Here is a 27,988-nt window from a genome sequence, read left to right as displayed (position 1 = left end):
AAAAGTAATATTAGGAAATGTAGGTGTTGCGCAACGTTCTTATGTTGTTTTAAAAAATATAACTAATCTTATTCAGGAAAATTATGTAAAAATATCACGTCTGAAAAATAATATGTTAATCAATAATGTGGCTCTTGGTCTATTGACATTGTTCTGTATCGTATTATTACTATTTTAACCTACAACAAATGCAGGGTATTCAATAAAAACCAGAAAAAGTGTTCTGAGATTCAGGAGAATCTATGCTAAATTCCTAGAAATAAAGGAAGAATGTCGCACCACCAGACATCTCATTAGAGAAGGGGTTAGCGATAAGCATTTATTATAAAAACACATAATAATAAATTAGTTTAAAGGTTCTTTTGAAAAACTTTGGTTTTATTGAAAGAACCTTAACTAGTGTGTCTCACATTCCACAGCTTGCATAAGCGTGTATTGGAAGGTTAAACATGGTGTTTAACACAATAATACTGAATATCCATGTCATATTTCAAAAATATTTCCTAACATTTATTTTAACACATCAAATCTTACAAAAGTTCCTAATTATTATATTATTCTAGCACCCCGACTTCACAGAAATACCATTTCTAGATGATTTTTCATAACAAATAGCTTTACCCATCGCATCCAAAAACATAGTAACATCAACAAATGTTTTTTCGTCCAAAAACATGGCGTGTGCAAGAAGAGGAATTTTTCTCAAAGCTCTTCCACTTAACCCCACACTTTCTTGGCTCAATTTCATCAGCATTTCAGTATTTTGAGTCGCCGTTCTCGAGTCCTTTGAATTTGGTTGATATGATTTAAAAAGTTCGATGTTTTCAAACATTTCTTTAGATTGAATCACTCCAACCTTTAACAAAAAAAAATTTTTCTTATTAAGTAATTAAAAAAATATATTTAAATTTACAATCTGCATCGCTCAAGAGCGAATGTGTTTTGCGATCAAGTGTTTTATTTTACGCTTTATAAATCGCTTTTAGATGATATAAATAATGTAAAATAGTATGAACAGTACAATATTTTTGATAATAATAATACAAATCGTACACGCGATTTATAACAATAAATAGCAATTCAGCCATTCCTAATTGCTGTTATTACGACGTAAGTAAATCGGAATGCGCGTAATGCGCAATAATATGTGTGAAATAAATACAAACAATTAAGTATCTTAACCCTCTAGTAACCACCAAAGTTGTGTATACCACAGACGAAGATGAGTTAGCTTTGGAGACTGATTGGATAATAAAACAAGCTAAAAGAAAACTATACCATAAAACTAGACTACTAAACTAGACCATAAAAAATATCGCTTTTTCTCTTTTCAGTATTCAATTTTGCAAAAAGTTTTGTAACATACTGGAATCATTTCCCATCTTTGTCTGAGCTTTAACATACTGTTTCCCTAGCGCTGATGTAATGTAGATTGTATACTTAAGATTATCACAAATGTCAATCTTTCTTAGTCCAGTGCTGTGTTTTAACTCTGCTGTCGCATAAGCCTGTAAAGTTTACGCAGAAAATCCAGTGATGTTCTAGTATACCTAATTTTGTTTTTCCACGATATATAAGTTTCTGAAGAATATTTAAAAAACCTTCCAGCATGTTCCTCATTTGGCTCATGTATCACAAATTGGTTACTCCACCTTTTTACCAATTCCAATCTTTCTTTTATTACATCTGTGTTTAGAACAGAATCGTTTTCTTGATTATCACTGGGTTCTATGGGGCAAGGAATTTCAAGAGCAACCTCTAATATTCCATTTTCATTTAAAGCTTTGTCGGCAAATAATTCAGCTCCATCAATTGCGTGTGCCATTGTAATGGTGTTGGTCAAAATCTGGCCAAGTCATCTAGATCATTGAGCTGTGATTGAGCAATCGAGGTTCATAAAGGCAATAGAATGGATCTAATAATAGTTACATTCTGGGAGATAAATCCATTTAGATCGATTTGCAGTTTGTTTCTCAGCACGTAACTACCAGATATCATGATGATTTGATCGTATCACACCAAATCATTGATTTTTTATACTTAAAAGTAAGTATTTCTTTATTTAGCCATAAACGCACAGATTTTATCAAGTCAAATGTTTTATAAAGTCAAAAACATTGAAGCGACTTGTTTATACACCTTTTTCTTGATGAAAAAGCAAAAAGATGAAAAAGCTTTTAAAAAAATCAATTGTAACAATTGTAAAATAAAAAAAGTTTCTATTTTTGCGAAAGTTCAATATTTTCACCAAACTAATAAATTTAATTATTAGTAATTTACCATTGCACATTGTAAAAGATGTCAACAACCGCAAAGATACAATTTACGCCGAAAACGAAACGAAGCGAAAATGACTGCAACCGGCTATGTAACCAATTAGCTAACGAGAAATTTCCACCTCTAAACAACCTAGAGCTCAATTTTCAAACTTCTCAAGAGTTGGTTACACGTTCAGTACTCTAATTCTATTAGGTACTCGTATTGTAGATAAAACTAAGATGTGTCAAAAAAGTAGTGAAAATCATCAAAAAATTTAGTTCAATAAAGAAGCAAAAAAATTTCTGGATGTTTTGATTTGTGAAGGTGGAAAAAGCCGGTGCGATGAAACTTCGGAAGTGTTTCGAAGTGGAATGAAGATTCCTGAATTTTTTGATAAAGAAAAATTTAAAAGGTAAAAAGGAAATTGCCGCAATAGTTAGAATAATTAAAAAGAAATTAAAGACAAATGGATTTGGGACAAGGTTTAAACGTTCATTTTATTTAAAAAAAACTCACAATTTACTCAATCTACTCTTGCAAAGATAAAGTGAATTTAATTATCCCAGTTTCAACATTTAATGAATGTATATTGCCAAACATTATTATTATTATTATCTCATTATTATTGTTTTTTAGAGGACAACAATTTTTTCACCGAAATATATTCGCGATGCTTTTCAGAAAATTTCTCGGCTTAATCCTCGCCATCTAAACAGTCTTCGGAAATTAAAGATGGATTTTTATCACATGCGCTAAATAACGGCATCAAAGATGCTTACTGAAAAGAATTTGTCTTGGTCAACTTATGAAAATAAGCAAACCAGAAATCTGAAAGTGTTAGCTAAAAAGCTGTGATGTTAATGATAAGATATCAAAGATGAACTATTGGAACGCAATTATAAAATTTGTAAAGTAACCCAAATATTAAAATACAAAACAAAAGAGCCTCTTCCTTTATACATATTGGAATTTGCACCGTGAGAAGATGTAAAATGAATCCATGAAATAACAAACATATTAGGAATGCGTGTCAAAATCGAAGAATACAGAAAGCCAAACCAAATGCCCCAGTGCAAAAGGTGTCAAGGTTGAAGCCACAAAAATCCGAGATGTGTTAAATGCGCTGGTGAACATTGGATCAGCGAATGCACTAAAGCCAAAGAAATCCCGGCTAAATGTTTCAACTGTGGAGAAAATCATGCAGCGAACTACCGACGATGCATTGTGATTAAGGAACTACAAGCCATCAGGAATAACAAAACAGTAAATTCAGTTAAAATAAAGCCAGACTGTAACTGTAAAGAAAACTGTAAGTACATTAATCGATAAGAAGGCTGGCAGTAAATTAGATCTAATACTAGAAAAAATACTTCAACAAGAAGAAACAATAAAAACATTATATGCACGTCTAGATTTCATTGAAAACAATTTAAACCAAGGAGAGTGTCTAAAAAAATGTCTAAAAAGCAGCAACTAAAAATAATGCTGTGGAATTCCAATGGTCTTCGACAACATCAAAACACACTACCAATAATACTTAAAGAAAACAATATTGATATATGTCTTTTCTCTGAAACTCACTTTACACAAGAATCGTATATAAACATCAACCATTACAATATTTATCATACAATTCACCCGAATAATTCGGATAATCCGGGTAATGTTGACCACTATTTGAACAATACAATTAGTACTAAACAACATCAAACTACAGTGGTAAAACTTCAAACTGCTAATGGCATAATGTCTGTAGCAGCAACGTACAGGGTGTCCCAATTTTGATGTCCGCATAGGCTATCTCCAAAACTAAAAGAGATAGAAAAAAACTAGCTTACATGTCATGATCTCGTTTTTCAAGAAAATGTTAATTTCGGAAACTCCGAACAGCTATCGTCTTTTGTTTTCGCCCTATCGGGAAAAACTGAAAATTTTGCGAAAACGACAATCGCGAATATCTCACTTATTATCATAGATGGCGTATTATAAACAAAACATTATATAGGTAGAATTTTTTTCCCATATTTTATTTTCGAGATTTTAGAAGTAACTTTATTTTTTTAAATGGAAACTATAGTTGGCTATGACCTAAAATAATTTGTTATTTTCTTCTGATAACAAATATATATAGTTTGTGGGGTATATTTCTTATGGCTATTGAATAATTAACAAAAATTCATTTTGTTCTATCTAAAACTAATGTATGTATTTAAAAGTTAATGTTGCTATGGTGATAACCATACATACTATGACGGAACATAATGTATCAAATAATTGCCAAAGTTTGTATTTAAAAATTTGATAACAACTCTGGCATTACGTGCTGGTACGAAGCACCAGCATGTTATGTGTCAAAGTATAACAAAACTGAATAAAACTTTACAATGAATTTCGAAAATTATGAAAAATGTAACATGATGGAATGCTATATGTTATCAGATAAGAATGCGACGTTAGCCGCGAATTTATATTTCATAAGGTATCCGGAAAGAAGACAACCGCACGTAAGAACCTTCAGCCGGTTAGCAGACAATTTAAGATTTCTGGACCAGCGCATAATGCCAGTGAATTTTTAAATACTACTACAAAGTTTGGCAATAATATTGGAAACAATGTTTTCCATCATGGTATGGTTATCGAGTACATAACAACATTAAGTTTTAAATACATACATTACCACAAACTATATACAGTGTGTTCCCGGATAGGTGAAACGACTCTTATAAAACGTAAATTTTTTTTTTCGATATTAATTGTCTTTTTTTGGATTTTGGCCCTGCTTGATTAAAGACTAATTTTAAACATATTTTCAAGTTTTAAAAAACAAGTGAGCTTGGACGGCGAAAGAAAAACTCTTTTTGTGGCAGGTAAAGTACCTTTTCTGTTTACAGTACGTGAAAGTATTACTAAGAAGTTTTGTTCAGAATGAAAAATTATGGCCATATGCAAATTTTCGGAATGATCGGCCCACTTTGGAAAAAATCTCATTACCTGACATACAAGGAGTTTTCGCTTCAGTGTCAACACTCACTTGTTTTTTAAAACTTGAAAATATGTTCAAAATTAGTCTTTCACCAAGCAGGGCTAAACCCCAAAAAATGACAATTAATATCGAAAAAATTTTACATTTTATAAGAGTCGTTTCACCTATCTGGGGACACACTGTATATTTGTTATCAGAAGAAAGTAACAAATTATTTTAGGTCATAGCCAATTATGGTTTCTATTTAAAAAAATAAAGTTACGTCTAAAATCTCGAAAATAAAAGATGGGAAAAAAAATTTTACCTACGCCACCGAATTCTTTGTAAAAAGTTGCCCATATAATGTTTTATTTATAATACTCCATCTTTGATAATGAGTGAGATTCGCGATTGTCGTTTTCGCAAAATTTTCAGTTTTTGCCGATAGGGCGAAAACAAAAGACGATAGCTGTTCGGAGTTTTCGGCATTAGCATTTTCTCGAAAAAACAAGATCATGACATGTAAGCTACTTTTTTTCTATCTCTTTTAGTTTTGGAGATAGCCTATGCGGACATCAAAATTGGGACACCCTGTACGTTGCTGCTACAGACATTATGCCATTAGCAGTTTGAAGTTTTACCACTTTAGTTTGATGTTGTTCAGTACTAATTGTATTGTTCAAATAGTGGTCAACATTACCCGGATTATCCGAATTATTCGGGTGAATTGTATGATAAATATTGTAATGGTTGATGTTTATATACGATTCTTGTGTAAAGTGAGTTTCAGAGATAAGACATATATCAATATTGTTTTCTTTAAGTATTATTGGTAGTGTGTTTTGATGTTGTCGAAGACCATTGGAATTCCACAGCATTATTTTTAGTTGCTGCTTTTTAGACATTTTTTTAGACACTCTCCTTGGTTTAAATTGTTTTCAATGAAATCTAGACGTGCATATAATGTTTTTTTGTTTCTTCTTGTTGAAGTATTTTTTCTAGTATTAGATCTAATTTACTGCCAGCCTTCTTATCGATTAATGTACTTACAGTTTTCTTTACAGTTTCAGTCTGGCTTTATTTTAATTGAATTTACTGTTTTGTTATTCCTGATGGCTTGTAGTTCCTTAATCACAATGCATCGTCGGTAGTTCGCTGCATGATTTTCTCCACAGTTGAAACATTTAGCCGGGATTTCTTTGGCTTTAGTGCATTCGCTGATCCAATGTTCACCAGCGCATTTAACACATCTCGGATTTTTGTGGCTTCAACCTTGACACCTTTTGCACTGGGGCATTTGTTTTGGCTTTCTGTATTCTTCGATTCTGACACGCATTCCTAATATATTTGTTATTTCATTGATTCATTTTACATCTTCTCATGGTGCAAAATGAATCTGTACAGTGTGTCCGTAAAGTAACGGATATAGGCGATAAAATCATTATAAACGGTTTATGGAAAAATCCCTGAAACGGGTCTAAAGATTTAAATTTTTTGCAATTGTTTGGTGTAGATTTTAAATTTCTTCCGCCAATTTTTAAGCGAGTTATGACGTCATCGGTATTTTTTTCAAATTGCAATCCCCCATTTTTATTATATTTTTTTTTCTGAATCTAATACAGTTAATATTAATATTGCTTACATAAGAAAATTTTCGAGAAAAATTACTTTAAAGTTTAACTACTTCAGATTTGTTGACATGATGAAAATAGCAATAGCCATGAGTAACTATGGTAACCAATTATTTTAAACAATTTCCTAAGTGTCAAAAACTGATTTAGTAAGTAGTTGACCTCTTTAATACAACATATCCTGATCGGCAACTTATTAGCCAAACTATGGCGAGCCTAGCTTTGACTAAATTTAAACAGCATGGCCATCTCTCGAAGCATTTCTCGAAGTCTGGCCTACTAAATGTTGCAAGGGAAGTTCAACAAATCGTGCTTTTGGCTGGGCAAGAAAACCCTCATGGTTCATAAAACTTTAAAACCCGCAAAATATCATTGCCATAAAGTAAACCTGATTCACGAGCAATGAATCGTAGTTTTTGCAACAACAATTTTGCAACGATGACGAAGACTTTGTCAAAAACATAATTTTTGAGTGGACAAGCAAATAGACAAAGTTGTCGGTATTGCGCTACCCAAAATCCAAATTAGCCAAGAAAATCGCACACCCAATATCCGCAAAAGATTTGAGGAAACCTTAAGTGGAAAGAGATGTTTAAATTTTTTCAAAGCGATGTCATTCGTCCATCCTGATAATGTTGACACAACTCAATTCCAACAGCAGTTATTCCAACAAGATGGCCACACTTCAAGAAGCTTTACTAAATCAGTTTTTGACACGCAGGGAATTGTTTAGAATAATTGGTTACCATAGTTATTCATGGCTACTGCTACTTTTATCATTATACAAATTTGAAGTAATTAAACTTTAACGTAATTTTTCTGGAAAATTTTCTTATGTAACCAATATTAATATTGACTGTACTAGATTCAGAAAAAATCCTCTTTCATATTGCGCAATAAAAATGGGGGATTGCCATTTAAAAAAAATATCGATGACGCCATAACTCGTTTAAAAATGGCGGAAAAAATTTGAAATCTACACCAAAAATTGCAAAAAATTTAAATCTTTAGACCCGTTTCAGGGATTTTTTCATAAACCGTTTATCCCTCAACTACTATACTGGGGTGTTTCGATACCCCAGACACCAGTTTTTGCTTCGTATCTTTTAAACCAATTTTTTTACAATTATTTGGTTTTAGGTATTCTTCTACAACATTGATATGTTTAATATAGCACTATCAGACATTTTTTATTTTTAACCATATTTGAGAAACGCAATGCTTGGGGTGGTCTGATACCCCACTATAGCAGTTGCGTTAGACTTTTTTAAAAGGAGAATGATATTATTTAGAATTACATCTATTTCTTCTATTTCTTATTAACGAAGAAACGTAGATTATTTTTATTTACATTATTTGTAATTTTTTACAATTAAGTGATTTATTTCTTTTCAACTTTCTTTCGACTGTTTATAATTAGCGCGCTCGTACTTCGGCGCCGAGACCCTAAGACCAGTACAATATTGCGATACGTGAGTTTTAAGGGGCTTATCTACGATCAAGCATGCGCGTCATGCATGCTGTTCATGCATGCTGTTCATGCATGCTGTTCATGCCGTTTCTTATACCAAAGAAACCGTCTCATGCAGCCCCATCCACGATCAATCTTGCATGATAGCTTGCGATGCTCGTCATGCATGCATGATCGTGGACAGGCCCCTTTATGCGTCGGGGAATATTTGACAACACAATTCGTACATATGTGATTCCCCGGTGTTTTGTATTCTATATAAAGCGACCAAGAGGTTCCACTTCATTTATTCGCCAATCTTTGTCTTCACAGTTTCGTTGTGAGTTTTGTCCCTAGAAAAAGTTCGTGAGTTGAAATCTTAGTGTACAAAATAATGAATCGGTTTTTGTCAAATGAACAAGTTGAAAAACTTGCCGAGATATTTTATGATGATGTGGATGTTGAAGATGAACTTGAAAATGAACAAGACAGCGACCTTAGTGATGCATCGAGTAAACATAGCAGTCATAATACAGACACGGATGAAGCAGAAGATAAAGTTAACGAGAAGAGTAGAGCAGTTTACGATCTCCCAGGGAAAGCAAGTTTTTTTATGGCAAAAATAGATGCAAGTGATCAAAAGTTCCACCGGCTTCTTCCAGAACTCGACAGGAGAACATAATACATCTTCCAGGCCTAAAAAATAACGCACCTGTGAAACCCCCCAAAAGCCCTTTAGAATGTTGGTCACTTTTGATAACAGATGAGATCATATCTGAAATTTTGGAACACACCAACTCTAAAATTACAGATTTAAGTGTAAGCTACACAGCTACATTTGTGGGACACATAGACGAGATAGAATTGAAAGCATTCCTGGGTTTGCAAATCCAACCATGAAGACGTGAACTCTCTTTTTAGTACCGATAGTTTAGGGAGAGATATATTTCGCGGGACTATGCCCAAGGAGAGATTTCTATTTCTGTTAATCGCTTTGAGGTTTGATGAGTGGACTTCCCGACAGGAAAGAATTGAAAGTGGGGACACACTAGCTGCAATTTCCAAAATATATGATATATTTAATACCCAATGTAAAAAAAACTACTCATGTAGTGAGTATGCGGTGGTAGATGAAATGTTAGTTGGTTTCAGAGGAAAATGCTCCTTCCAACAGTTCATTAAATGTAAACCACGAAAATATGGATTCAAAATAATGTGCTTATGTGATGCAAAAACGCATCACGCATATTGCGGAAAAACCAAAGAACCAAATCCAAAGAAATTGTCAGTCCCCACTCAAAGTACTCTAAAGTTAGTAGAACCTATTAGGAACACCAACCGAAATGTCACGGCAGACAACTGGTTTAGTTCCATTAAATTAATGAAGGAACTGAGAGATATTGGTCTAACGTATGTCGGTACCTTACGAAAGAACAAGCGGGAGGTTCCTCCGCAATTCCTCCCAAGCAGACATCGTGAACAGGGATCATCTATTTTTGGATTTACTCGTAATGATACAATAGTATCATATGTACCTAAGAAGAATAGATCGGTGATACTGGTTTCAACCACGCACCATGCGTCAAATGTAGAAGAAAACGGGAAGCCTGAGATCATTAATTTTTATAATTGTACAAAGGGTGGAGTGGACGCTCTTGATCAACACTGCGCGACTTATTCTTGTCAAAGAAGAACTAAAAGGTGGCCTATGGCTGTATTTGGTGCTATTATTAACATTGCAAAACCCAAGCAAATATCAAAACATCACGACGTAAATTCACAATTGATCTTGCCAAATCGTTGATTCATGATCATGTAAAACGTAGACTTGAAGCAAAAGAACTGACTAGGGATCTGAGGTGTATAATTAAAAATATACTGGACGATGGTGTACCTAACAGAAGCCAACTCGAACTTCCAAATCAACCCGCACCTGTAAACCGTGGATGTTCCAGTTCTTATGGCCGTTGCTATATGTGTTCTAGAAAACAAGAGCGCAAAATCAAAACAACATGTCAAATATGCAAGAAGAATGTTTGTAAAAACCATTCCAATAGTTTTATGCACTGTAACAATTGTAACGAAAAGAGGTAGTGTACCTAATATTCGATTTTTCCTTGTTTTTTTCCAGTTCAAACATGCTCGTTTTTTTTTTGTTTTTTATGTTGACCTTATTTTTTTTGCTACAAAGACTAGGGTACATGTTCCTAAACTCATATGCAATACATGATAAAACAATATTTTTAGTTTATTATGTAGTATTTTTATATTAAAGAAGGTAACGATTTATTTCGTTTGTATTTATATGAAGTTATTAAAGTTTATTTATTTCGATCCCTTGTAATGACAATAAATTTTATGTTGCTTATAATGTTTCTATATACATCCAATGTCATAAAACATAAAAATTGCAAAAACCAATTTTTTGCAATTTTGCAAATTTTTGCAAAAATTTGCAAAGCATATTTTTTTATTTTTAAATATACAGTATGTCCCCGGATCGAGTTACAAAGAGGAAAAAAAATTTATTACTGATTTTTCAAACTTATCTCAGCATAAATAATGCGTCGGATATGTTCAAACCACTAAATCGCGCGAACTTTATATTCTAACTATAGAAGTTAACTAATTATTGCCATTTTTATGTAAAAATTATACTTTTCCTAAATTAAAAATTTCATCAAGTTCAATTTACGATATGTAACCATAGAAACCAATAAAATAAAATAAAAGTTACAACTTATGTTAGTGAAAAATATACGGACAAATCAAATTAAAATATGGTTAATTGAATAAAATATTTTAAATGTAAATTTATGTAATAACACCAGTGTTGTTAAATATCCGTGTATTTATTTTCAAGAGAAAATTTCCTGGATATATACCCGGGGGTATTTACCCAAGATGGGTATTTAGAGATATTTATAAAATTTGGTTTAAATTGAGTTGATGGCAGTTTTGCAAGTACTTCCAGAATGCAGAGTCGATTACCGATACACCGAATTTATTTATAACATTTACAAGAATGCTACAATGACGGTATAATTGCATGAAAGTACTGACCGAATACCCATTGGGCGTGGGGTAAGACAAGGCGATACAATGTTGAACCCAAATTGTTCATCACAGTCCTGGAGAGTGCATTTAAACAACTCGATTGGACCCAAAAAGGTATAAACATTGAAGGCAATACCTAAATAATTTGCGCTACACGTACGATATAGTCCTTATTTCGGATAGCCTTGGAGAGATGAAACTGATGCTGAACGTATACAGGAGGTGTGTGCAATAGTCGGGCTAAATATCAACAAAATTTAAGACAAATCTTGTTCCAAGCTCTAACATCAATATTGGTGATACCGAATACTTCTATTTTGAATAGTCATTAATCACTGATACTTTTCCATGTTTTGACGCAGTAATTGCGTTTTGAACCTCACTGATTGATATAGGTTCCATGACACCATCCTTTCTTTGGTATGACGGACTGCTTTCTATTTCCAAATCAATTTCTATGCTTAATAGGTTTTGGAAATAATTTTTCCAAATGTCATTTATTTCATATCACCTATTATTTTTCCTGTTCCATCTCAGCATAGAGCTGTGTGCGATTTGTGCCTTTGTCTTAACTGTCTAACAAATTTATACACATTCCTGGTGTTATTAGCTTTAAAGTAAACCGAATATTTCGGGAAAGTTTATATTTTCACTACCGACTATTCTCGTTTACGTAATATTCTTCGAAAATATTTAACGATTTCTTTAATGCTTGAAAAACAACTTTGAATGCACTTCCATCAAATCCAAGATCCCAAGATCCATGAGATTGTTGATTTCCAATTGAAAATTAAGTAGTTTGTTTAAGATCTTATTATTCTTCTTCTTTTATTCAGGTCGTAACCTGTTTTTACGCATCATTCATGGTGTTTCATTAAAGTTGGAAATCCAACTTCCTGGTCTCCCGGGATCTCTTTCTAGCTAATCTTTGATCTCTTGCTAACTTAATCAGCCAGGTTTCTTCCATTTTTTGGAAGTATTCGTTAAATTTCTTTATTTTTTCCCTAGCAAATCTCATGGCATCTCCGAATCCACAAAATTCTCTTACAATTTTGTTTCCACCTCTATCTCTTCTTGTCTTTTTCACTAAAGTACTCATCTCAGTTGGTTCGCATCGCAGCCATATATCTTGGCTATGAAGTTCGTGTATCGAGAGATAATAATCAAACAAGCGAAGTAAACAGAAGGGTGATACTCGCATGGGCAGCCTACGGGAAACTTAGAGACATCTTCATGAGCGATACTCCTGTATATTTGAAAAGAAAGGCTTTCAATCAATGCGTGCTTCCTCCTTTGGTTATGGCATACGGTTCCGAAACAAAGGAGGCTCAAAGTAACGCAAAGAAAGAAAGAAATGAAGACCTACGAAGAAGAACTGACGTAAATGATGTGGTCAACATTATGGCAAAGCTCAAGTGGAACTGGGCGGATCATCGTCGCAAGAATGAAGGATGAGCAGTGGTTGCCTGATTATAATACGTCTTCGATCGTTGACAATTCCTCGTCTTCAACGCCCATTTCATCATGTTCCTCTACATTTTTTTCCGAATCTGTTATATTTTTACTTGTATCACTTTTATATGTACTGTTTGGGTATTTACCCTGGGCCAAGGTAAATACCCAGATAAATAGCCGAGTATTTGCCAAGCGCCCATCACCGAATAACACACTATGTAAGTAATGAATATTATTTATTTGTAAGTGAACAAATTCCCTCCCAATTCGGCACACATTTGAAGACGAGTTCTAAATTCTTTATAAGAAGTACGAATTTCCGCCAGTAGTAGAGATTCTATCGCTTTTATTATTCTTAGTTTTAATAGTGCATCATCTTCACTGTAAACAATTTGTTTCAATCGTCCCCAAAAATAAAAATCCATAATTGTAAGATCAGGACTACGTGCTGGCCATCAAATAGGACCATTTCGTTCAATCCATTTTTGACGAAATAGTAAATTTAACCATTTGGCACAATGTGTGAATGGTAAGCTGGGTCTTGCTGAAAGTACATTGACCGTATACAATTTAAGGGTAATTGGATTTAATCGCTCCAATGCTGGGAAGAAACAATGTCATTTGTTGAAAAGCTATCTGAAAAGCAGCGTCTTCCTCATTTAGTCTCTTTGTCTGTCTCTTTATGGCTAATACAGAACCCTTGTCCAAATTTTTTTTCATCAGTTTGCGAGCCCCACATGAGATATTCTTGTGTCCGAATACTTTTGCTGGAATTTTTGTATAACTACACGAAAACATGATTCACTAGTACCATAGCACAGTACTAAATAAATTCTCTCTTTCACGGTTAACATTGTATGAAAAGACTTAATCTCACCAACATAAGTTGTAAGTTTTATGGTTTCTATGGTTACATATCGCTGCTCCAGTAAAACACGGACGCAACTGTAATTTTTTTAGATAATGAGTTACTCGCGTAAACTAACGCAGAATATTACTATTTATCCGCTAAAAAAAACGCGTGTACTTGCAGTATTGGCTGCCAGAGGGTCGTTACGTCATTGTCACATTGCGCGAATCTGACAGCATTGCTCCGTGAAAATACCGACGCACTTATTAGTTGCGTCTTCGCTATCACGGGATTTGCCGCAAACTTAGTGAAATATTGCCGTAAATGCTGGTTAGGACTATTGTCGTGATTCATTCTTGCTTATTTTCAGAAGAACAAGGAGGTAAGTACACTTTACGTCTATGTTTTACTAAGTATAGGTCCTTACTATAATTATTGTGTGATTCGGCAGAATATCGACGCAATTGTACTTCACGTCTATATTTTTCTGAAAATTATTGTGAACTATGGCCGTAAATGTACTTTACGTCTGTATTACTTTAAAAAGTGTTATGAAGTCTGAACATAATTGTACCTTACGTTAATATTGCTCTAACAATTTTTCAACTAACCAAGTGACGCAATTACATTAAGACACATTGTAAATTGCAGTTTAGGTGCAAAATGCAATATTAAAAGCTGTTTTCTGGTGTAATAAGTACCTGCGGTTTCTGTTACAGAGAAATGAGTTCCCGAACTTATAAAATATTGAGTCTAGCGACAAACAACTCAAGTAGTGAGTAATATTCCTGTAATTCCATATATGCTCTAAAACAGAAACCGCTACTGACGAAAATCCTATTAATGAGAATAAATCATTTAACGCTGAAGCCCAAAGTCAGAGCTTTTCTCTTGTTGAAATTTCCAATTCTTCTTCTATAAGTAAGGCTTTAAACGAACATTAAAGGAAAAGTACCTCAAAATTGATGTTAAGGAAAATAAACCAGAGTTACAAGGTATACTGCGATTCTGAAGAGGAACAAGTAGTAGGATCAAGTGATGATTACAACCCTAATGATGGTAATAATAGTGATTCGTGTTCTTCAAGTGAAAGATCAATAAATCTCGAAAATATTGATGAGAATAATGCTGATGATAATGAAGAAGAATCTACGTATTCCCCAGTCAAGAAAGGAAAAAGAAGAATTAAAAATGTGAACAATTGGAAACAAGTGAAAGCAAAACGTTTCAGAAACTCAGGTCAACAATACACTTTTTTAAGAATTGGAAAAATTGTCAAAGCTAAGTCCATGAAACCTGCTTGCTCCGATAAATGCATTCGTTCTTGTTCACAAAACATCTCTGAGGATTGTAGAAGTCAACTGTTTAAAAAATACTGGGACTTAGGAAAGTTGCAACGCCAGCGAGATTTTCTTGGCTCATGTATCGAAAAACTGATCAGAGTATGTAAGACGTTTTTGACGAACACTTTTGGGATTTCGGAAAAAGTGATTAGAACTGTGATTAAATCAAAAGTATCTGAGCAGGGATTTATACCAGAAGATTGGAGATGCAAGCATGGAAATCATAAGAGAATTGACAAAGAGGTAGTGAAATCAGTATTCGATCACATCAATTCTATACCACGTATTGAGAGCCACTACGTCCGTAAAGATACAACTAGAGAATTCATAGACGGTGGATTAACAATTGCGGAAATGCACAGGAATTATTGTGAGAAAAGATCTGCTTCGAATCAACCATCAGTGTCATACGATTATTATGCTACTATCTTCAACACAAAATTCAAAATCGGATTCTTCGTTCCGAAAAATGATCAATGCGATCTTTGTGAAAGTTATAAAAATACACCAGACAATGAGAAAATGGAACTGAAACAAAAGTATGAAGAACACTTAGAAGAAAAGGAGCTTAGTCGAAAAGAGAAAGAAAGTGACAAAAGAAGAGCACAAGATGACGAAATTACATTGGCTGTTTATGATTTACAGGCAGTGTTGCCTGTACCTGTAGGACAATCATCAGCATTCTTCTATAAATCTAGATTAAATTGCTATAATTTCACGGTTAGTTATAATTATTTTCCTGAATTAGTTGTTCATAATATTTTTTTTTGTTAGATAACAGAATTAGCCAAAGATACAACAAAGGCATTCTTTTGGCATGAAGTATTTGGAAACAGAGGAGCGATAGAAATAGGAACCTGCACTTTAATGTACTTGGAAGAACTATCAAAAAGTCACCCAGGATCGGATGTAGTGTTTTTTTCAGATAACTGCATGGGGCAACAAAAGAATAGGTATAAGAAGACATAATTATGAAATTTCCAAACATGTTTATTATCTGCGAATGTTTTAGATTTCTTATTGCAACCTATATCTACGCAGTAGAAAAGTTTCAAATTAGTTCAATAACACACAAATTTTTAATACGTGGACACACCCAGAACGAAGCTGATGCAATCCACAGCGTTATCGAGAAAAGAATTTTGTTGGCCAAGAAATCTGGGCCCATTCATATTCCTGAACAGCATATTTCTATTATTCGTGGGGCTAAGAAAAAAGGAAACAAAATTAAAGAACTGGGCTTTGAAACTTTTCTTGACGTCAATTTATTAGCAGTTGATATCGGTCTCAACATTAATAAAAATACTGACGGAGATTAATTTAAAATTAATGTAGTTAAAATTCTACAATTTAAAAAAGGAGAAGACGAGTTTTGTTAAAAAACGAGCTACAAACAAACAGAGTGGTATCGATTAAATTTCAGACAAAGAATAAGATCAAAAAAAACGTGAGAGATGTAATTATCAAAAAAGCTTACAGCAAGCCATTTCAGCTATCTGAAAATAAGAAAAAAGATTTACTAAGTTTATTGAATGCTAACCTTATTCCAGCATTTTATAAACCGTATTTTAAAAGTATTTTGCAGTAATTAAAAGCAACCATTTGCTTTGTTTGAAGTTTATGTAGCCACAGTACGGTGTTTAGATTTTATTGCTTTTGTGGTGACGTATTAGGTACCTTTCGTGCCATATTATTAGATCTAAAGAGCTAAAGAATGGTTCTCGAACAATAAGCTAAAACTGAATGAAAACAAAACTGAGAAACTTGTCATTGATTTTAAGAAACCCAACAACTCTGAAGCTGTTAAGTTTCTAGGTTTAATATTGGATGTTAAGCTGACGTGGTGTCCTCACATTGATGCCATATGTAAAAAATTGTCAACGGCTGTTTATGTTATCCGACGTCTTAAAAAAGTTGCCTCTCATGAAGTTGCAAAAATTGCCTACTACGCGAATTTCTATACGATTGCGACGTATGGCATTGTTGTTTGGGGCCACTCGTCCAACATTGGAAGAGTCTTCGGATTGCAGAAAAAGGCAGTTCGTGCACTGTGTGATCTGGAATCGACCGAAAGTTGCAAAGAATCGTTCAAAAGAGAAAAATTACTTACTTTATTTGGGGCATACATATTAGCAACTCTAGTATACGTACATGAAAATAAGATCAAATTTACTGAAAATGGATATATCCACTCACACAACACCAGAGGAAAAGAAATGTTGAGACCGCCACTACACAGAATCGAAACTACTAAAAAATATGCTGACTATTGGGGAGTCAAATTCTACAACAAGTTACCCGAAGACGTCAGAAGTAAGAAAATTTTGAGTTTTAAAAAATGGATGAAGGACTATTTAGTTGCCAAGTGTTACTATTCGTGGTCTGAATACCTTCTTGATTAGTCTTTTAAATAATCTTTATAATAAATAATCTTTCTTTTTTTTTGTATGACGATTTCTATGTGATTAGTGATATTACATGAATAAATTATTATTATTATTATTATTATTATCTTAAGTTTTCTCTTAATTTAGAGCACCCCATTCAGTTTGTATTTTCGAAACTTTAATAAAAAGACTAAAATGTACCAGATTTAAAATAATTTTTTCAGGTAAAGCAAAGGCGTAACTTCAAATTTCACTTTTAATTTTAATTGTAGAAAAACCATAATTACGTCATGCTATATTACTAGGGATGCAAACGATACATCGATTTTTCGAAAACATCGATGTATCGTCCATAAACATCGATGTTTTAACATCGATGTTGAAGTCTATAAAACATCGATACATCGTTCATTATCAACAATATTTTATCTTCGATGTTTGATAAAATAATCGACCATTATTTCCATGTTTGTATAAAAGAGATTATTCTCAGAAGTTGGCGCCACAATTAGTCAGAAAAGGAATAGCTTATTAGGCACCAGGTTGTCCAAGTTAATGTTTTTGAATTCTATACTTAAAAATAAATTTAAATAACATTATCTGTGTTTTATCATATTATAATAAATGGACCGCGTTATACATCACTTGACTAAGCGACATTTTATCGTTTTTAGAGATTTTCATGCTGTCTGGTAGGTAAAGGTGCAATTTATCTTAGAAAAAATATAGTATACCGAGAGACCTAAAATACTATTTGTTTTAAAGGATAAAGCTATGCGCCAATCACGTTATACGATTTCACGTCCGATTTGCATCATACGTCTAAGAACCGACTTACCATTAGATACGACACTTAGATACACCAAGAAATTCTACAATAGAAAAAATAGATGAACCTACAATTTCGAGAAGAGAATTTAAATTTAACTAGTTTCGGCCCTTGGCCATCTTCAGAAACTCCACAAATAGATTAACATCTCTCATCTTATCCATTTTACAAACGACACGGGAGGTAGCGCTAGTTAGCATAAGATATCACTGTTGCACATTTTTATTGCACTAAAACTAGAACTAACACTAGACCGAATATTTCTAGTTCTAGGTCTAGTATTAGTTCTAGTTTTGCACTAGCACTATCACTAGAACTAACACAAGATCTAGAATTAGAATCATTCGGGTTTAACCGTCTTGCGAGACGTGGGACTAAATCCGAATGTTTCTAGTTCTCGGTGTAGTGTTAGTTCTAGTTGCAGTGGTAGGTAGCGCTAGTTAGCATAAGATATTACTATGTTGTATATTTTTATTGAACTAAAACTAGAACGAGAACTAGAAACATTCTGGTTTAGTCGTGAAAAAAACTTTCAGTTGTCAATGTCAACTTTAATTTTATTATTACCTTTAAAGTGAGTCCAAACTTGACACATTTATCTCAAAAAGCCAAAAATTCGAACTTGCAACTTTTAATTTTAACATATTTGTAACATATTATACTTTCGTTTTTGTGACAAATATTAAGACATTTTATAAAAATTATGAATACATGGCAATGACATTTCAAAGCGGAAGTGTTTGGACTCATTTTAAAGGATTTTTCACGACGATTACAAATATGTCAAAGCTGACGTTGACATTCTTAACCGGAAGTTGACCATAACTTCATTAATATTGAAGATAAATATGTCGTGTTTGCACTCATTTTAAAGGATTTTTAATGAAGATTACAAATATGTCAAAAGTGAGGTTGGCACTTTAAACCTGAAGTTAATTGTCATGTAATAGATGTTTTACAATTGAAGTCTAACAAATCTAGTGTTAGTCACTTTTCCGCACTTTCTTTATATTTTTAACGTGTTTTTTAGGTCATTTCACATTGATTAGAAAAAATCGTCGATTTTTAAGCCACATGATGAGTCTTAAATTTTTCCCAAGTTTCTTAATATTTCTTTTGTTAAAAAAGAGCGTTCTTTATCTTATTCTGAATTTTAATCTGTAAACTTGTACCGATTCGTCCTTAATTTCATTTTACAACTTTTTAAACATTAATTTTGTAAATTAGTAATTAATAATCTGATTTTGACATTGATATGTGATCTTTTTAACAAAACAAAAAGAAATATTAAGAAACTTGTTTGTAAAATGGATAAGATGAGAGATGTTAATCTATTTGTAGAGTTTCTGAAGATGGCCAAGGGCCGAAACTGGTTAGACTTAAATTCTATGTATATAAAATAAAAACCAGTTTAAAAGTATGAAATCAAACTCTAGGTTATTTTCTTCAAAAATTTTTACACAAATCGTCATCATTTTGTCTCTAGTTTTAGTGATTAAATTTATGATAATAAAGTTATTATTATTTGTCGCTTAGTCAAGTGGTGCAGAACGCGGTCCAAATATTATTGATTATTATGATCATTCTTATAATAAAAATTCAACCACTCAATATTTTTTTTAAACATCGATGTATCGGTATAAAACGTCGATGTTTTCGAAATCGATGTTTCACTTTTGGAAAACATCGATGTTCTAATATCGATGTTTTTATGGGCGATGTTGCATCCCTATATACTAAGCATCGTATATAGTTTGATACCAATTATTGATGACAATTAGAAAATTAAACTGTTAAAAACACACAAATTAAATGCGTCTCCTGTAAAATTTACGGATTTCCAGTTACGTCCATATTCTTCTGGGACAGCGATATCATAAATTGAACTTCAATTTCAATTTTCAATTTAGAAAAAAGTCCAATTTTTACATAAAAATTGGAATAATTAGTTAATTTTTATAGTTAGAGTATAAAATTCATGCGATTTAGTTACATATCCGACGCATTATTTATGCTGAGATAAGTTCGAAAAATCTGTAACAAAAATTTTTTTCCTCTTTGTAACTCGATCCGGGGACATACTGTATATTGGGGTGTTTAAACACACCACTATAGTATTTACGTGTATTAAAACAACGATAGTACCTACGGGTTATTATGATTTTATCGCCTATATCCGTTACTTTACGGACAGACTGTATACAGTGCGTTTTAAAAGTAACGGATAAATTCGATAAAATCATTACGAACAATTTATAAAAAGATCGCTGAAACGGGTCTAAAGATTTGAATTTTTTGGTGTATACCTTAAATTTTTTACGCCATTTTTAAACGAGTTATGACGTCATCGAAGTTTTTTTTTAAATGGAACACCCCATTTTTTATATCGGAATTTGAAAGAGAATTTTTTTCTGAATTATGTGCAATAAATATTAATATCGGTTACATAAGAAAATTTTCGAGAAAAATTAATTTAAAGTTTTATTATTTCTAATTGATTTGATATAGAAAATAGCAGTAGCAGTACGTAACCATGGCAACCAATTGTTTTGATTTGACATTTTCAAGTGTCAAAATTCAATTTGAATTGAATTATTTATTTAAATTAATTATTATTACTATTGTAGTTGAGATACAAAAGTAACAATAGCTTGTTGCATCAAACGCATTAAAAAAAAAACGCAAACAGAAAATAAGATATCAAAAATTAAACATTTTTTTGTGTTCAAAAAATGTTCAAAATGTTCAAATTGCTGCCCGTTAGCGGCAAGGCAATATCTTAATCGGGAGACAAATGCTTCTTGAATGTTTTGAATCATATCCAGGCCGATGAATTTCTTCTCTAATTTTTTCTTCAGATCTTCTAGGTTATCAGGCTTATTAAAATAAACTTTAGATTTTAAATAACCCCAAAGAAAATAATCTAAAGGGCCATTCAATATGTCCGCGTCTGCCAATCCACCGATTGGGAAATTTTTGGTTGAGGTATTCTCGTACAACTAGAGCATAATGAGGAGGCGCGCCATCTTGCTGTAGTCAAATTCTGGGATGTAGTGAATTTGGATCTTCTGCATTTGGAAAAATTGCAAGTAAATTTGGAATTAATTCTAATTGAAGGCCGCCTACTGTTCCGTTAAAGAAATACGTCCAACAATTTTGTTCTCCACTATTCCAGCCCACACATTCACCTTTTGGAGATACTGTGTATTTGCCTCGGTTTTCCAATGGGGATTTTCTACTGCCCAATAACGGCAGTTTTGCTTATGGACGGTGCCATTTAAACAAAATGTTGCTTCATCGGAGAATAGAATGTTTTTAATAAATTCCGGATTCGCAGAATTGCACGCGTCGATCAAAATCGTCATCGGAAAGCTCATGCACCAAGTGTACTTTGTAGGGGTGATTTTTTTTCTTAAAAAATCTTGATATTGTGCTTCTAGATGTATTTAAATTTGCAGCATATTGGAGATGTTTGAATGCGGATTTTCTTCTACACTTAACAGGATATCCAATTGACGGTCTTCATTTAAGGCCAATGGACGTCCGGTCTTAGGTTTGTCTCGTACATGACCAAGTTCGCGAAATTTACTCTCAATTCGACTTATTGTCGATAGTGATATTGGAGTACGGTTTGGATGTTTTTCGTTAAACAACATTCGGACTCTATTTCCGAAACCAATCATCATAAGAATCTCGATTCTTTCAGTTTCAGTAAGCGTTATTATTAATTTCTTACTTATCGAACAGTCAATAAATAAAAAATAACCAATAATAGATAAACAATAAGATCAAATAACAACAAAAAAGTAACAACGAATAGCGATGAATAGCAACAAATAACAGCGAATAACAATGAATAACAACAATTAACACAACAAACTCCACAATACTACTCAAAATAATCTCATTAACGCAAAATACACTGTTTCAAATCGAATTTTGACACTTGGAAATTTTAAATCAAAACATTTGGTTGCCATGATTACGCACGGCTACTACTATTTTTTATATCAAATGAATGGGAAATAATGAAAGTTTAAATTAATTTTTCTCGAAAATTTTCTTATGTAACCGATATTAATATTTATTGTACATAATTCAGAAAAAAATTCTCTTTCAAATTCCGATATAAAAAATGGGGTGTTCCATTTAAAAAAAACTTCAATGACGTCATAACTCGTTTAAAAATGGCGGAAAAAATTTAAAATACCGTATTTTCTCGAATCTTATCCGCACTCGAATCTAAACCGCACCCCAATTTTAAAAATGCATAGTGGTAAAAAAATTTAGTTTGCGAATGTAATCCGCATCTTTCTTTGTGCAATTCGACAACACCAAAACGATGCGATGCTTGTTGTTAACCATAAATACATATTTTTTCCGTTGCCTGACGCTGATGCAATTAAAGAAACCTTGTTCACGACCAGTTTTTATTGGACTAAACTTAAAATTTACCAAGCCAGAAAAAATTGGAAAATAAATATAATTTTAAAAATAAATAGTAATGCCTAGCACGAATTCAATTCATATACCGCCCTCGTAGTAGCTCGAACGTGGTGTGTGTTTAATTATACATATAACAGAGTAATTATGGAAAAAAAGTAGCACTAATCGAAGAGGTTCTTCTATACAGCGAAGTTTAAAGAGATGTTATTAAGTTAGCGTTAAAAGAAAGAAATCGAAAAGCTGGTACAATTTTTGCCGTTAATGTGAGTAACGTTGCGGCTGTTGCGGAAAGACAAGGCAGCTATTGCAGACTGTGAGGCATCGTGCAAAAAATTTACCGGGTCAAAGAAGAGACGATTTCATGAAATTGACGAGGCAGTTTTCTGGTTCTCTCAAGAAAAACGGAAGGAGAGACTAAATAATTTTTAATACTAGCAAAAGTTGGACAAACTACAATTTCCCAAAAGCTCCTAATGATTTTCAAAAAAATTTCAATTTGTTTCAAACTGTGAATGCCGACGAAATGGCAGTATATCTGGATATGCCTCCCAATTACACACTGGAAAGAAGAGGTGTGTGGGAAATTTCCTTAGAAACGAGTGGTTGCGCAAAATTGCGCATAACATTGATGCTAGCAGTAACAAATGATAGGGAAAAATTGTTGTCATTATTAATATTGAGAAAAAAAACCATTCTGAAATCCAAAAGACTTCCCGAATGACGTCTTAGTTAGGGCACAACAAAAAAGATGGATAATGGAAAAGCTGATGATGGAATGGTTAAGACAAGTATGCAGTCGTAGACCAGGAACACACATGGAAAACAATCCCTGAAAACAATATTATAACATCATTTAAGAAGTTTTGTATAACCAATGCTTTGGACAGATCCGAAAATGACGTAATATGGGCAGAAAATGATACATAAAAATGTAAATATCGTTCTAAAACTCTTAATAAAGTGTTATTGTTTTCCAAATTGCAACTATACGACTGCAAATCTAATCCGCACTCGATTGTAATCCGCATTTTATTTTAGAGCATATAAAATTTGTAAAAAGGGTGCGCATTAGATTCAAGAACATACGGCAGCGGTCGGGGAACCGGGGTAAATTACCCCAAATGGGGTAAAAATGAAACTTTTGTGAGTAAAAAGTATATATTTTTAATTTGCTATGTTATAACCCTGTTAGTATTTTTTTCAACCTAAACAAATTAGTGACATATGCAGGCCACGCCATCTCACTCCCCACCACTAAGTGTTCTCGAGTTATATCTTTGCGCAATAAAGCACAGCCCCGCCTACCTGTTCAGTCCATGCCATACCATACCATCAAGATACAAATTGACGAGTCAGAGAGCAAGTTTTTACTAGTTAGTTGCTGACAAGACCACCATTTTATCATTAATCATCGATATATCGATCAAGGTAAGCCGCAATTTGAAAATTTAATTCAAGTATTTTACAATCATTATTTTCTGTCTCCCTTAAGATGGCAGCAAATAGAAAAAGAAAATACCAAGACGAATTCCTTAATTACGGTTTTACACAAATAGAAGAAAGAAGAAGAAAGATAGAAGAAATAGACAATGAAACCACAGTGTGTTGTATGTATGAAGGTACTGACTTCAGAATCTTTCAAAAAAAGTCAATTGAAGAAACATTTAGATAATTTGCAAATTTAGAAATTTTTGTTAAAAGACAAAGATTGAATAGCAACTTGTTTGGTACATTTGATCAGCGTTCAGCATCAAGGGCTAGCTTTGAAGTAGCCCGGTTAATTGCTCGAAATAAGAAACCATACACTATTGGTGAAGATTTGGTTAAACCAGCTGCTGTAAAAATGGCAGAGATTATGTGTGGTCAAAAAGAAGCGAAGAAACTGAATTCAGTGCCCTTGTCTGCGAGAATTGTGAAAGAACGAATTTCTATATTAGCAGAAAATGTGAAGGAACAGGTTATTTTCGTATTAAAACAGGCTAAATATTTTGCTATCCAGCTTGATGAGACAACTGATTTTAGTAGCAATTCACAGCTAATGGTATATGTTCGCTACAAAGATGCAGATAATTTTGAAGAGGAATTGCTGTTTTGTTCTCCTCTCGAGTTGAGATCTCGTGGAATTGATGTCTACAATAAAGTAAATGAATACTTCAATGCGCAAAGTTTAAAATGGGAAAACTGTATTTCTGTATCCTTGGATAGAGCTCCAGCTATGCTGGGTCATATTAATGGTTTTTTGGCTTTCGTAAAAAAAAAATAACCCAAATATTGAAGTTACTCACTGTATGATCCATCGCCAGGCCCTTATGGTCAAATATTTAGAACCTACACTGGGAGCCGTCATGCATGATGTCATCAAGATTGTAAATTTTATCAAGGGACGTGCACTAAACACGGCTATTTCGTGAATTATGTCAGGACGGTGAAGCTGAATATACAGACCTACTTTATTATACCGAAGTAAGGTGGCTCTCTTACGGAAATGTACTAAATCGAGTATGGACTCTCAAAACTGAAGTCGAAATTTTTATGGTTGATCAAAAAAATATTCTCGCAGATAAGTTTAAAAACTCTTCCTGGGTTGCATATCTCACATATTTAGCGGACATTTCTGAGAGTATAAATATATTAAACAAAGAATTGCAAGGAAAGAATATTAATATCATTTCAGCGAGAGAAATTCCGTCAGCGTTTGGATTAAAGCTGCAATATTGGAGACAGAAAGTAGAACAGAACAAGATAGCTTCTTTTTCAAGGTTAGCTTCGTTTTTGGAAGATTGCGAAAATATTACTTTTGCTGACATCAAGGATACAATTGTAAGACATCTTATCAAACTCAGAAAGCGGGTTTCAGATTACTTTCCAGATCTTGATACACGTACTGTCAGTTGGATTGTAGATCCTTTTAAATGTGAAATTGCTATGATACCAGAAGAACCTTCAGGTTTGGCAGAAGCAATTCTTGAACTTCGATCTAATACTGAAGCACGTATTCAATTTGAGAGTAAACCAAATCTGTCGTCTTTTTGGATGTCAAAAGCTGCAAAGGCTTTCAAAATTGCACATGAAGAGGCGGTTAAAAAATTGTTGCCATTTGGAACAACATATTTGTGCGAACAAGGTTTTTCCACTCTAATGAACATAAAAACGAAGAACAGAAATCGATTAAACGCCGAAGACTGTATTCAAATCCTCTTACATCAAAAAGTCCCAATTTTGAAGCAATTATATCGAACATGAAATAACATCATTTCTCCAAAACGTGAAAAAAGAATGTTTTCAATTATTCTTTTTTTTCTAATTTTTGTTTGTACCACCACTATTATTATTATTATAATTTGTTACAGTACCCAAAATTGTCAACCCTCAATTGTACCCCAATGGGTTTCAATTTGTTATATACAGTTGAGAAAAAAAAAATTCGCCCCCACAGAAAATATAAGTAAATGATAATTTCTTGTTATTTTATAATTCATATGATATTTTTCTTGTATTAATAGACGAAAAAACAAACATTGATAAATTGAATAAATGATGTTTAAATTAAATTTTTAGTTATTGTTTTCTTTTCAAAATTATCATGGGGGCTATAATATGAAAGATGCTAAAAAGAGGCGATTTCGTTTTTTTTGCTCTTCGCCATGGATAATATCAACTCACACAAAAATATTTTGGGGTAATGATTAAAAAAGTTCCCCGACCGCTAACATATGGTATACACCAAAAAATTGCAAAAAAATTAAATCTTTAGACCCGTTTCAGCGATTTTTTCATAAATTGTTTATAATAATTTTATCGAATTTATCCGTTACTTTTGAAACGCAATAAATTATTATTATTATACATAATATAAAAAAAAAATTACCATAAATAACTCTTGTAAACAAGAATAATAAATTTGATAAATAGCTTGTGGTGATGGTAATCCCAGATATTGTTTTATATCGGCTCGATCTATAAAAGCGATGTCAATAGCGCCAGTTATATTTGATGTTGCTAATACCACAACATTTGGATAACGTCTTATTTGATCTATTTGAGTTAAAATTGCGTTTACAACTCTTATTGAATCCGATGGTTCATTTCCTGACATGCATTGTTCTCGTGCGTGAGCTAAAGATTCTATTTCATCAAATAAAACGCAAACTAAAGTTTTGTTGTCCTCCACGACTTCTTTTATACGCGTAAACATTTTTGTTACTAATTTTCCACTCTAAAAAGAAATTTTAACACAACAATTTACAATTTTAACACTTTTTTTGATTACCTCAGAAAACCACTTTGAAAATAAACTATGACTATTAACCTCGATTAAAACATTGTGTTTATATCTCATACGAATACTTAATTTTTGTGCTAAAGCTTTGCACAGTGAGGTTTTTCCAGTTCCAGGTGGACCATGTAATAAAATCACTCGATTACATGTTACAATATTTGTATCTACACCTTTTTTAGAAAATTCCATTATCGTCGCGGCATATTTCAACAACTAAAACATATTTTTATAATTTTTATGTCAACTAAAAGTATTTAAATCTTTACCATATCTTTAATTTGAGAATCGTATATTAAATTATCCCATAAATTTAATAAATCTGTCGATGGTAAAGTTAGATGTGTAGCCAAATTAATCGTTTCATCATCGGAATTACAAACTGAATCCATTTGTGGTTCAGTATTATGTAAAGTGTACACATACCAATTTATACGAACCTCAGTAAGATTTATATAATCTTCAGACTAAAAACAACGGTAATAATCATTATTGTAACGTTATTTAACTTTATATTTACATCTGTATCTTCAATTAAGATATAATCAACTTCCTGGTTTAAAACTCGATCGCTAAATTTTGAAATAACCATTCCCGATTTGAATTTTTGGGTGATCAAATACGAAAAACATGTGGTGATGATTTGAGCCTCCGTTATGGTGCTGAAAGTAAAACAACTGTAATATCAAACTCAAAAGGAATTAATAAGATTTACCTGCAGCTTTTTAACGCTACTTCTATGTTTAACGTAATCATTTTAAATAATTTATTTCTTATTACAACTTTTTCTTATTTCCTAAGTAAATTTTCCGGTAAAACTTTCAAATTCACTTTTGACAGTTGACAGAACAACATTTGTTGTAGTGCATGCTGGGAATTTCTCTTTGCTTTGATTAAAATTATATTGAAAAGTTTAATTTTTTAATTAATTAAATTAATTCATCGTGATGAATTATTTTATTATATAAACATAAATAAATTAGATCATTTTTTTTAAATACTGTTTATTACATATAATAAGAATGGTTAGTTTGTGTTAATAT

General features: G+C 32.7%; 1 protein-coding gene across 3 annotated transcripts; it reads right to left on the bottom strand.

The window, feature by feature from the left end:
* Positions 1–483: 483 nt before the first annotated feature.
* Positions 484–27,810, bottom strand: LOC111429346 (pachytene checkpoint 2 protein). Of its 3 annotated transcripts, none has more exons than XM_023065229.2 (6): positions 27,661–27,810; positions 27,466–27,607; positions 27,215–27,412; positions 26,940–27,161; positions 26,538–26,885; positions 484–856 (listed from the first exon to the last, which is right to left on the bottom strand). In XM_023065229.2, exons 1-6 carry the CDS (start codon positions 27,699–27,701, stop codon positions 560–562), a joined length of 1,248 nt encoding a protein of 415 aa, XP_022920997.1. In that variant the 5' UTR covers positions 27,702–27,810; the 3' UTR covers positions 484–559. The 3 variants fall into 3 exon arrangements, with proteins under 3 accessions (XP_022920997.1, XP_022921000.1, XP_022920998.2); XM_023065232.2 differs by lacking the exon at positions 484–856 and adding an exon at positions 16,257–16,503; XM_023065230.2 differs by lacking the exon at positions 484–856 and adding an exon at positions 20,198–20,257.
* Between the last annotated feature and the right edge of the window lie 178 nt (positions 27,811–27,988).

This window comes from Onthophagus taurus, chromosome 6 (assembly GCF_036711975.1).
Source record: "Onthophagus taurus isolate NC chromosome 6, IU_Otau_3.0, whole genome shotgun sequence".
Lineage (NCBI taxonomy): Eukaryota > Metazoa > Arthropoda > Insecta > Coleoptera > Scarabaeidae > Onthophagus > Onthophagus taurus.
This window is presented reverse-complemented; position numbering and strand designations above follow the sequence as displayed.

Excerpts from the sequence above, each read along its gene's own strand:
- LOC111429346 (XM_023065229.2), bottom strand. The coding sequence starts at position 27,701 with ATGATTACGTTAAACATAGAAGTAGCGTTAAAAAGCTGCAG. Across the intron at positions 27,608-27,660 it reads GTAGCGTTAAAAAGCTGCAG|CACCATAACGGAGGCTCAAA; the intron begins GTAAATCTTATT and ends TTTTACTTTCAG. Across the intron at positions 857-26,537 it reads GTTTACAAGAGTTATTTATG|GTTGGAGTGATTCAATCTAA; the intron begins GTAATTTTTTTT and ends TTTTTGTTAAAG.